This window comes from Anabrus simplex, chromosome 4 (assembly GCF_040414725.1).
Source record: "Anabrus simplex isolate iqAnaSimp1 chromosome 4, ASM4041472v1, whole genome shotgun sequence".
NCBI lineage: Eukaryota > Metazoa > Arthropoda > Insecta > Orthoptera > Tettigoniidae > Anabrus > Anabrus simplex.
Genome location: NC_090268.1, coordinates 380,574,207 through 380,587,101, shown reverse-complemented (window position 1 = coordinate 380,587,101; position 12,895 = coordinate 380,574,207). Strand labels below are relative to the sequence as shown.

General features: G+C 42.8%; 1 protein-coding gene across 1 annotated transcript in view; it reads left to right on the top strand.

Annotated features, from left to right (window-relative positions):
* LOC136872284 (neuropilin-1-like) overlaps positions 1-12,895 on the top strand; it is a 534,693-nt gene that overhangs the window by 437,278 nt on the left and 84,520 nt on the right. The window contains exon 4 of the mRNA XM_068227416.1: positions 12,274-12,333. Within this exon, the coding sequence (XP_068083517.1) occupies positions 12,274-12,333 (60 nt within the window). The remainder of the gene's footprint in view (positions 1-12,273; positions 12,334-12,895) is intronic.

Sequence of the window (12,895 nt, the reverse complement as noted above, 5' to 3'; positions counted from 1 at the left end):
TCAAATCACTGCTATATATGGTGACCGTGTAATTTCTCTCTCAGGTATTGTAAAGTGGTGTAAGCAATTTGATGCCGGACGCACGGATCTCACGGACGAATTTCGTGAAGGCAGCCCGCAACGTCCCGTATCGTTGCATATGTTGACCGAGAATCATCGCATAACACTGGGGGAAATTGCCAGCATGCTGATCATTTCGTATGGCATTGTGTTCTCTACTGTTCACCAGCACCTATGAGTTTCTAAACTGTGTCCGAGATGAATCCCACGTCTGCTCACCGATGTTTACAAGGGACAACGTTTCCAACTATCACTGGCATTTTTACAACGGTATTCCGTGGAAGGCAACGAGTTTCTGCGGCGAATCATCACAGGGTATGAAACGTGAGTCCGCCCACTTCACCCTCAAAATAAAGAGAACATCGATGGAATGGGTGCACACAACACCACCACCATGAAAGGAGACCAAGGTCCAACCTTCAGCAGCAAAGGTATTGGCGACAGTGTTCTTGACATGGAGGGTGTGCTGCACGTGGAAGTTATGCCTAAAGGCACGACAATCAACTCGGCCTCGTATTGTCAAGCCTTGAACCGGTTGCGTAAGGCAATTGAAGAAAAGTGGAGGGGAAAACTGAGCGCCGGTGTGATTTTCTTGCGCGATAACGCAACACCTGACACCGCCCGACAAACGTCCCAACAGCTGCAGCGATTCAAGCAGGAGGTATAGTGGCAACACCCCCCGTAGAGTCCAGACGTAGCGTTTATCATGGGTTCGATAACCTGAAATAGGATCTCGGTAGACGACGGTTCCGAAATGATGAGGAGGTGAAAGCAGCTGTTTCCACGTGGTTACAATGCGCCGTAGGAGATTTCTACGCGTCCGGAATCGAAACGTTGGTTGACCGTTCCGAGAAATGTCTCTTGGGGACTATGTGGAAAGTGAACTTATATCGTATGTTGTCATTACCATGTTGCCTATGTGCAGGTTGCTTCATAAATGGCCATAACTTGGAAGTGTAACTTACTTTTTGATTTACCCGCGTAAAAATATGAAAAGGTTATTAAAAGTTGTAATAAGTAAAGAGTATCAGTTCAGTGTGAAAAGGTCGGTAGGTAGGTAGGCTTAAGTAGGTGTGACCTGGGACAACATACTTATGTTGAACTTTATCAACATAGTTGTTAGAAACCAAATATAGTCAAAGAAACAATAGCATCTTATTCTTATTTTGGCCACTACAGTTGTCGCTCCCCTGAAGGTGGTTTTCCGTCGTTTCCCATTTTCACACCAGGCAAATGCTGGGGCTGTACCTTAATTAAGGCCACGGCCGCTTCCTTCCATCTCCTAGGCCATTCCTCTCCCATCGTCGCCATAAGACCTATCTGTGTCGGTGCGACGTAAAGCAAATAGCAAGGAGAAGTTGTCGCTCCGTACGATTCTTTAGTTCTTGTTTGTTATTTTACTTTTAATGCCTCTGAATATGCAACTTGAGATTCCATTGCCTCACCGGCTACTCAAACCCTCATGCCAAATAAACATAAATTCCTGAATGTTGTCAGCCATGTGCAAACCCAAATTTAAATAAGACAACTGTCGTAAGTAATACATCTGGCAATGGGTTAACGTTGGAAACGAAAACACTTGCTGTAAGTCAAAGGAGCTGCCTGGCCGGGGCGGTAAGGGCGTGCTCGGTACAACTGGAAGGACGTGAGATCGATTCCCCATCAGGTAAGGTAAGGGTGTATTCTGCCCGAAGGCAGGTCCGAACCTCCGCAGAGGTGTGCGTGAGCCGGAGTTTACGTACGGTAGGGTGGCCAGTTCCTTTCCGCTCCTCTATTCCCTTATCCCCCCCCCCCGCACCAACACCGCATGGCAACCCAGCCAAATCTTCACCACGCCCAATGATACTTCGGAGATCTCACGAGATCCGGTGTTTCAACATGGCTACGGCCGTTGGCCCCCATCAGAAAGTAAGAAAAGATCAGAAGTGAGATTTCCACTTCCTGAGGTACACATGGCCCTGAGGTTCACTCAGCCTACACCAAAAATGAGTACCAGGTTAATTCCTGGGGGCAAAGGTGGCCGGGCGTAGAGCTAAGCACTGTACCACATCAAGTGCCGAAATGGCCTTCATGACCTGTACGGTGATGACTTTGCTTTCGCAAGTCGACTGAAAATGTACAGGTATCACTTATAGGAGCTGCTGATTCTTCGTGATTTTATTTCATAATTTCTCTGGCTCGCTCTACTTTCCTGTGGTGAATTTAGGATGAATTGCGGTGTAATTCTTTGTTCCTTTCGTCATTTTGGATTTTTTTTTTTTTTTTTTTTTTGTGTAACAAATCGCACGTATTACACGTGTCTTTCAACTCCATTAGAGATTTGTGCTCTAAAAAGCGGAGGCGAGATAGGTTTTTCTCCGGTTACACCAATTTTCCCTGTCATCATTCATTCCAGAAAAACTCTTCAATATCATTTCATTCCATCCGTCAGTCATTAATCATTTCCCAAGAGGAGTGCGACAGGCTTCGGCAGCCGGAACAATTCCTATCCTCGCCGCTAGATGGGAGCTTTATTCATTCCATTCGTGATCGGGTCTAATGCCTGGAAGCAGGCTGTAGATTTTCAGTACACGTATGTTTTCTGGGTTTCCGAAATCGTAGTTTTGGAAAGTGGTTTCTCACTGTTTCTATAAGGTCGGTACTGTAATATTATGGAATTGTCTAAAAGCTGTATGCAACTTGTTCTACTTCAAATCATCATTTAAAACAAATTTGAACCTTTGGCCTAGGGTAGTGGCTTTCCTCTTTCGATAAACTTTCAATATGATTCGTTATTACCTGTACATGTTTCTTTAGTTTTGTAACCGTCCACCTCTCTGATGTAGTGGTTAGTGTGATTAGCTGCTCCCCGGAGGCGTGGGTTCGATTTCAGTCCCTGCCCTGAAATTTGAAAAGTTGTATGAGGGGTCCACTCAGCCCCGGGAAGTCAACTGAGTAGATGGTGGTTGATTCCCACCTCAGCCATCCTCGAAGTGGTTTTCCGCAGTTTCCCACTTCTCCTCCAGGCAAATGCCTGGATGGTACCTTACTTATGGCGACGGCCGCTTCGTTCCCCGTTCCTTGGCTATCCTTTCCAATCTTCCTATCCCCCACCCACAAGGTCCATGTTCAACATAGGAGGTGAGGCAGCCTGGGCGAGGAACTGGTCTTCCTCCCCACTTGTGTCTCTCCGACCCAAACTCTCACGCCCCAGGCCACCGCCCTTCAGGTGGTAGAGGTGGGATCTATCACTTAAACGTGGGGAAAAGGAAAGTTTTGTTGCCCTTGCGTTCAATATAGGTAACGTCACCCCGCTTTATTGCTGCAACTAGGGTTTCGACTATTCGCTTTGTGATAACGTGAACTTTATGAAAAGGTTTTGTTTACGCTTCTGTGCGTGTTTTCCCTTGCCACCAGGAGGTAAAAAGAAAACCGTTGCATTCTGACGATTTTCTTTTGGAGCTGTGAACGAATCATATCGCCTACTTTTAAATTAACGTCACTAAGACCTGAGAGTCCCATTAAATATGAATTTTGTTTCACGTTGTCTGGTAGGCTGTAAAATTGGTTAAAAATATTGATCTGTTCTTCATTTCATAACCAATGTTCTTGTATCCATAACGGCACAGGCATACAACCTAAAAGTAAACCAACAAGGCAATACAGGCATCGCTATTATTGACAATAATAACCTGTTTGTTTGTCACTCTGCACAATTAACAACTGAAAAACTTAAGCCTTAAAACAGACTTAGGCCTACTCACGCTAACTTAGAATAAAGATACTGTAGCCTATAAGATTAACATTAGCGTTCTAGGGCTACTTTAATAGACGAGGCTTCTTTTGGAGGAACAGTTTGTTTCTTATTTCCTCATAACTTTTCCCCTCCGACCTCCGCTTCTTCTTAAATTGGGAAACACTTTCCTCTCCCTTTTTACGGCGTATTTTACGCATATCCATTATTAAAGCTGCAGAACACACCTAAAACACTGATCTCACGCCAACAAGCAGCACGCACAAAACCTCCAAGACCTCCAAGTAACCACAAAACCAGTTACATGGCGGTTGGAACATAGCCCAAATTTTGATACCCAGAAGGTGGCATTTACAAGCAAAGGGAGTGTACCTGGGAATCACCGATCTTACGTAAATTTTGCACACACGTTAAATGAGCCAAGAATAACACAATGGCCAAAATATTTATTTCGGAAATTAACTCGTGCGACATACAGAAAGCGTTAAATTCCTTATGTTTGAATTAGTGCGCTTGACTTAACAGGCCGCTACTCCATACCCTACCCGCAAATCACACCGTCCAACAGCTGATATGAGGCCACGCAGAAGTGCGTTTATAGTCGCTGTATGGGACAAGTTTGTGCTTGTATAATGGTAATCAACATAGGCAAAGCTATTTTTGCGTTGGAAGGAAGGTATGGAACATATGATCTTATGTCCTTATCCTCGCTTTGTTAGGTGTGGTTGGTGTAGAAACGCTTATGCTTTCAACATTTGTACCACGATCATCATTGTTGCAGAAACTATAAAGAGTAACTTTCTTTCGTGTGTAATGTCCCTTGTTGTACTGGTTAACATTTATTTTCATTGTAACAGTCGTATTCATTGCCTTAATTGACCTTCAGTCAAAGCATGAATTAGATTATTTCTCCTAATACCACTACATCATTTTCGCGAAGTTCTACGCAATTTCTAACGGAAGAGAAAAGAATTTAGTGGCGCGGTTCTGCGTAGCCGAGGGTGCCAAATCAAAACACGCGAAATTTAACGCTTTCTGTAGGTCGCATAAGTTAATTTCCGAAAGAAATATTTTGGCCGTTGTGTTATTCTTGGCTCATTTAACGTGTGTGCAAAATTTACTTAAGATCCCTGATTCCCCGGTACCAGCCCTTCCCTTGTTAGAACCAGGCGCATTCGTGTAGCTAAAGTTTGAACTGGTTGCAGACTGAATATCGTATAGCCCGGTTTTTATCGCACTGTCATAGGCACACAGCCAATATTTTATCAGTAAAATGGAAATCGACTGTTGTGGCAATGAGCACAGTTTTTGTTTCCAATCAAGAATTCAGTTCATTTGCTGCAGTTGTTTGGTCCTGATGGAGAAAGAAAGAAGCAGACTCTGTCTCCTTTTGCTTTATTACGCGTTTCTGTGCAAAGAATTTCGCAAATTATAACATTTTCAGTTCAAAACGTTGAAATAAAACACAGATAGACATGTAACAGCTCCGTCGTAGAATGTTTCTGAAAGTTTTCCACTCAATGGTTTAGACGTGATGTCATTTTTGACGGCAGAAGTCGCTTCATTTTTATATTTGTGGAGATTTACAACAATTCCCAGAAACGGAGACAATGAAGGAGGTAATTTCAATGGAGTTGGAAGTGCATAGAAGTGTACATCAAGGAAATAGATCCTATTAAATGTTCAGGAATTAAATTATCAATATTTTAATTGCAACTTTTCTAGTGATTCCCAGAGATTTCAAACACGTATACTTAGATGTTCATGTTACTGGAAAGTATTCATTGAAATACGAATAGAAACTAGAGCTAATGATACAAACATCCCCAATCTTGACGTAAGAATACTCGTAAGGTATATTGGATTAAGGAACAAAGACATCACCTGGAATCCAATAAAGAGCATACGATGACAACCACAGGAATTGAAGCTACTCCCGAGAAAGTAGCACGTCCGTAGGCATACCTTGAAAATAATTCCAAACTTCCTACAGGATTTTCGAGAAAAACATATTCAAGAAATAATTATATTGATTTTACGTCCCACTAAGTATTTTTCAAATGTTTTTGGAGAAGCCTAGGTGCCAGAATTTTGCCCTGCAGGTTCTTTTTACGTGCCAGTAAATCCACCGACACGAGGTTGATGTATTTGAGCACCTTCAAATACCACCGGACTGAGCCAGGATCGAACCTACCAAATTGGGATCAGAAGGCCAGCGCCTCAACCGTCTGTGCCACTCAGCCCAGCATTGAAGGGAGAAGAAAGAAAGAAAGAAAGAAAGATAGAAAATAAAATTTTAAAAATACTGTTTTTTGAAACCATTTGCTTTTATTAACGTGGGTAGGCATTTTTATTTATGCAATTTCCCCAGTAACAATTTCTAAAATTTGACTTTTATATAAATATACTAGATTAGGAGTCTACCTTTCAGCGTTTTTTCGCTGGTACATCGGCACGTAACGCTTCTACTTCTTCTTCTTCTTCTTTATCTGTTTACCATGCAGGGTCGGTTTTTCCCTCGGACTCACCAAGGGATTTCACTTTTACCGTATCAAGGGCAATATCCTGGAGCTTCAGACTCTGGGTTGGGGGATACAATTGGAGAGGATGACCAGTACCTCGCCCAGGCGGCCTCACCTGCTATTCTGAACAGGGGCCTTGGTGGGGGTTGAAAGATTGGAAGGGATAAACAAGGAAGAGAGAAGGAAGCGGTCGTGGCCTTAGGTTCCATCCCGGCATTTGCCTGGAGAAGAAGTGGGAAACCACGGAAGACCACTTCCAGGATGGCTGAGGGGGAATCGAACCCACCTCTACTCAGTTGACCTCCCGAGGCTGAGTGGACCCCGTTCCAACCCTCGTGCCACTTTTCAAATTTCGTGTCAGAGCCGCGAATCGAACCCGGGCCTCCGGGGGTGGCAGCTAATCACACTAACCATTACACCACAAAGACTGACACGCTTCTACCTAATCCCAATATTACTCTTTCAGGCTAATTGAATATATTTCAACTGATGGAGAAAAATACTGTCATGTTCTAATATTCCACTCGATAGGCCTACAAGATTACTCCTCTCTCTCCCTTTCTCTCTTTCTGTGCGCGCGCGCGCGCGCGTGTGTGTGTGTACTCTTTCCGATGTTGTACAGTTCCGAAGTAATTCAACCCATGTTGCGTATAATATGCGGAATTGAGTAAAACTGAAATTCATGATTCATTCATGCATTACATATCTAGGTACGTAAAAAATATATAAAATTAGCTACAAGCAGGATAGCCATTTATACCACCGAGATTCACATCCGATACTGCCAAACGGTTCAGACACTCAATGCTAGAGTGGAATAATTATCGTTCTGATACGATGGTGGGAAACATACCGTCTACTACACAGGTGGAGATACATTGAAGGAAATCACCTGTCTCCCCAAAATTACTGCACATAAAGACGCTATCGATATGTAGATTTAAGGTATACTAAACGGTGGAGTACGTGATGCATCCAGAACTTCAAAATTAGAATGATAGAACGCATACAATACACACGTTGGTAATGAGTATAACCTCCGAGATTTGTTATTCAAACAGATGATTCAAACAGCGAATGTCTTCCTGGGGAACTGGAAGATGATGACCGGGCGAGTTGGCCGTGCGGTTTAGGGCGCGCAGCTGTCACCTTGCATCCAGGAGATAGTGGATTCGAACCTCACTGTCGGCAGCCCTGAAGGAGGTTTCCCGTTTTCAGGAAAATGCTGGGGCTGTACCTTAAATAAGGCCGCGGCCACTTCATTCCCACTCCTATACATTTCCCATCCCTACTCGCCATAAGACGGCGCGACGTAAAGCAAAATTGTAAAAAGGGGAAAAAGAAGATGTGACCCCGCTTACAGGGGAGGAGGCAGACTGAGAACTGTCGTCCTAGAATACTTAATGTTATTGTCAGTACTTGTTCCTTTGATATAAGACGCCGTTTGTTAATTCATTTAATTGGTATATAGTCCAGATCCTTGGTTAGTAATCCACGAACGAACGAACGAACGATCGGGGCATTGTCAGTGTCATGCCTGCAAGTTTTGATTTACAATGGAAGATGATCACGTGAGAGGTATTCTCGATACCTTGTTTGGGCTTCAAGTACTCTTCAGCCCGGCTGAGTGGCTCAGACGGTTAAGGCGCTGGCCTTCTGACCCCAACTTGGCAGGTTCGATCCTGGCTCAATCCGGTGTTATTTAGAGGTGCTCAAATACGTCAGCCTCGAATCGGTAGATTTTCTGGCACGTAAAAACACCTGAGGGATTACCGTCCGGCACCTCGGTGTCTCCGAAAACCGTAAAAGTAGTTAGTGGGAAGTAAAGCAAATAACCGTATTATTATTATTAAGTTCTTTCCTTGATATTTCTTAATTCAAAGCAAATTCACACACCTTTGAGGGAAAATCGATCAGACCAAGATAATCAATATCTAGGATATCAATCAGTTCCAAATCCTACCATTGAGGTAATAGTTATGCACGGAACTTGATTCACAGCACTTGGCTGCCTTAAATTTTGAACACTCGCTACAAACCTTTGACACTAAACATTGTTAATCATGTTTTTCATGGAATTCTGACAAGCCACCCTATCCTCTCAAATGGGGTTTCGATCATTTTAAATCCATTTAATTTCTGTATGTCCCGATATTTTGCCAAGTAATCCATCGTACTTCTTGGCACCTTAATTTTCTCGAATGTTTTTATTTGATTTGATTTTTACTTGTAGAACTCGCTCAGATGAATTAAGCAACGCCTCACATGACCCGCTTGTGGTGGTGGTGGTGGTGATTATTGCTTTAAGAGGAAGTGCAAATGGAGAACCATCCTCTATTAAGGAACAGGTGAGACAGTTCGAAAATGAAGGTATCGAGAAAAGAAAGACAGAGGTTACTTACGAAGTATAGAAAAATGAAACGGCTTATGGCCCTTAGTACTGGGAATATCCGAGGACAATTTCGGCTCGCCGGATGCAGATCTTTTGCTTTGATGTCCGTAGGTGATCTGCGTGTCGTGATGAGGATGAAATGATGATGAAGACGACACATACATCCATCCCCCGCGCCAGCGTAATTAACCAATAATGATTAAAATTCCCTACACTCCCAGGAATCGAATCCGGAACCCCTGTGACCAAAGACCAGCATACTAATCATTTAGCCACGGAGTCGGACAGGGCGACGAAGTACATGCACATGAAAGACTCCCAAGGCATCGCAACCTATTACCGATGGGATCAGAAAAGAACCAGATTTGAACAGGAGGGGTGGGGTAGGAAAGATGAAACTAAGAAACGTGACACAAGTAAGCAGAAGCAATACTAGGCCTCAGCTAAGGCTCCCGTGCTTGCGAATCCGCGATCCCAAACTGAGAACCCCTGATGTCCCTTTTAATCGTCTCTTACGACAGACAGGGGATACCGTGGATACAGGGAAATACACTAAGTGATAGCTGCCCGGCTAGTAATACTTTTTACCTCCAGATGGCGGCGGTATGTTATCACCCGACGGCACCATGCCGACGTTGAAGCAGACACTTGTTGCTAGGGGCATTGGTCCTTCCTATTTGCAATGATATAAATTGAACTCTTGTCATCGTACGTGTGATTTAGAAATCACTTTGATGTATAAACCTGCGTCTTGTTATAAGACTCACCGTCCTAAATATGGCTTTGAAACTATGGAGGAACTCTTTGTCAATATCAATCATTTAGTTCCCGTCTACTTCTCAACGTCCTTTCCGCTCAGGACATCTCTCTTTCGCAAACCCGAAAACTTTCCCTCCCTCTCAGTCCTATACGCAACGAAACTAGTGCATGTTGAATGCGTCCTCAGACAATATAATCCACAGTTCTATCCCTTCCGTCAAGCAACTCAATGTTGAAAACATCCTAGGGATATGAGCTACGAATTTTAGGTATACGTATATAAAATATAACGAAGAAGTAAGGGGGACATAAAATGCAGACTAGCACAAGCAAGGAAGAGCTTTCTTAAGAAAAGAAATTTGCTCACTTCAAACATTGATATCGGAATCAGAAAGATGTTTTTGAAGATTTTCGTGTGGAGCGTGGCATTGTATGGAAGTGAAACATGGACGATAACTAGCTCAGAAAGAAAGAGAATAGAAGCTTTTGAAATGTGGTGTTACAGAAGAATGCTGAAGGTGAGATGGATAGATCGAATCACGAATGAAGAGATACTGAATCGAATTGCTGAGAGATCGATTTGGCTAAATTTGACGAGAAGAAGAGATAGAATGATAGGACACACCTTAAGACACCCGGGGTAGACCAAAGTATGAATATATCAAGCAGATTAGAGCAGATGTAGGATTCAACGTAGAAATGAAAAGGTTAGCACAGGATAGGGTGGCATGGAAAGCTGCATCAAACCAGTCTATGGACTGATGACTCAAACAACAACAGCATGGAAATATATTCTTTATTTATTCCTAAATATTGCAATCCATTTCTTAATCATCGTTATCCGGTCGATTAGATTAGCAGTTTGCCGTTTTCTACCACTACGAGCGCTAATGTGAATCAATGCAGAGATGCACTTAAGCACCACTACGAGCGCTAATGTGAGTCAATGCACAGTTTCAGTTCAGACCTTATAACTACATTCGGTGTGGACATTTTTTTTAAAAAAATCAAACAATACGTGAGGGCATTGAACCAAGGAACATATTACAGAAATAATTATGTAAACAAGTTAATTTGGCTAGGATTTGAATCAAAACTAGTAGAGAGACAAGCTATGTTAGGCTGTTTTCCCCGAACTTCATTTAGGTCGTGAATGATTTCGAAATTCGTCTTTTCAGTTTGATAGAGCTTTCTATGACTCACAATTTTACGTTTTTCGTCGTATGAGGACCCCTAGCTTGTCTGCTAAGAAATGTTTTCAACGTTAACAAATGAAAGAACACTATCAGGAGTGGTGGTGGTGGTGGTGGTGGTGGTGGTGGTGGTGGTGGTGGTGGTGGTGGTAGTGTTGCATATTATTTTATGTGTACCTGGGCAAGCATCCCCTGTTAATTCTAATCAGAGAGAAGATGGAAGTGGTACGATACTTCGAAAAAATTAAGTTATCAGCAAAAGAAAGGGATGGGCCACGAAGGGTGTCCAAATGAAGTACTCCATACGCCTCTTAAACCCAATACCATCAGAATGGTAAAAAACAGTAGCCTAATTGACCAAGGGAGGTAAGATAGTAAATATGAAAACGAGGAGGCTGACACAAGTAAGAGGAATCAGTGCCAGAAACAGCAATGGGAATCGTGGTCGCCAACAAATACTTTCAAATTTAGAGCCCCTGGTTCCCATTTACGCGGTGTAGGGATAGCGTGCCTGCCTATTGCCCGTAGGTGCCGGGTTCCATTCCCGGGCAGGTCAGAGATTTTTACCTGGACAAGAGGGCTGGTTCGACGTCTACTCAGCCTACGTGATTACAATTGAGGAGCTATCTGACGGTGACATAGTGGTCTCGGCCTAGAAAGCCAAGAATAACGGCTGAGAGGAATGGTCGTGCTGAACACATGACATCTCGTAATCTGCAGGCCTTCGGGCTGAGCAACGGTCGCTTGGCAGGCCAAAGCCCTTCGGGGCTGTTTCGACAAGGAGGTTACCCCTTTAGTCACCTCTCCTATCCACGGACTACTCTTAGGACTAAAATAACGTTTTGGTGTACAATACATTACAAGTTGCTTTACGTCGCACCGACACAGATAGGTCTTATGGTGACATTGGGACAGGAAGGGGCTAGGAGGTGGAAGGAAGCGGCCGTGGCCTTAATTAAGGTATAGCCCCACATTTTCCTGGTGTGAAATTGGGAAACCACGGAAAACCATCTTCAGGGCTGCCGACAGTAGGGTTCGAACCCACTATCTCCCCAATACTGGATACTGGCCCCACTTAAGCGACTGCGACTATCAAGCTCGGTGGTATACACTATGTAGCATCACTTGTAAATTTCATATTTAATTTGTACATAAATTAGTGTACACAATTTCGTAACAGACACGCTGAATCGAAATGTGTTGATATCTGAATAACTGCATTTCATTATCCCTTGTTTATTTCGGGTGGTGCCTGGCCAAAGCCATAATATTATGCTCGGCTCACCTAGAAGTTTCCGTTACCCCGTTAGAGAGTGAAAAATTTTCAAATTACTTGTTGGCATATTTAGATGTGTATATCCCTAGTGTCACTCTACCTGCTTAATTTTTTGAGGTAAAGGTGACCAGAAGGACGACTAACTAGTGTGTTTACTTAATTTCGAGGTAAAGAATGTTGAATTGTTACCTTCTAATCGTCCATGAGAATGAACTGTATATGGATGCCTTTCCTTTGTTGACCTCTGGGTAATATGTTGTTGTTCATTATAATTTCAGTTTCTTCTTAGAGTGTAACAACATTAGTACTTTACACGCAGAAAACTCATTTTGTTTCAGATTGAAGGAGCGTATACGTGTCGTATTCGAAGAAGTGACCTTACAACAGGGAGACATGAGGTGAGTAATTGATTTAGAACCCGGGTTTTTCTTTCCAGTAATAAGTTAGAGTGCAAATTAATTTGGTTGTTAGGAGATTACATCTAGGCCGCTCATCCGTAATGTAGTGAGAGTAACATGTATAATTCTGATGGGCCGAACCCCTAATGTTTATGCAAGTCTCGTAGCATGATCGCTGTGCAGATTAGCCTATACTTGATACTCATTTCGTTTAGTTTGCGTTCTAATCTGTTACTGCATTAAAGTCCGCTCTCCAGTGTACTTTTAATGCTAGGATATTTTTCAATCATTCATAGTGATAGTTGAAATGTTTTAAAATATTGTTTCTTATTAATTTGTTGCCTTAAATTCATTACGAGCGAGTAATTATACATGAGGCTACATTTTCCACAGGGCCGATGACCTTAGGTGTTAGGCCCCATTAAACAACAAGCAAGCATCATCAACATTTTCCACAGAGGCACAGCTGCAGAAACCAAATCAATCTCTTAAAAATACTCCTGACATTGATAGTTATATATATATATATATATATATATATATATATATATATATATATACT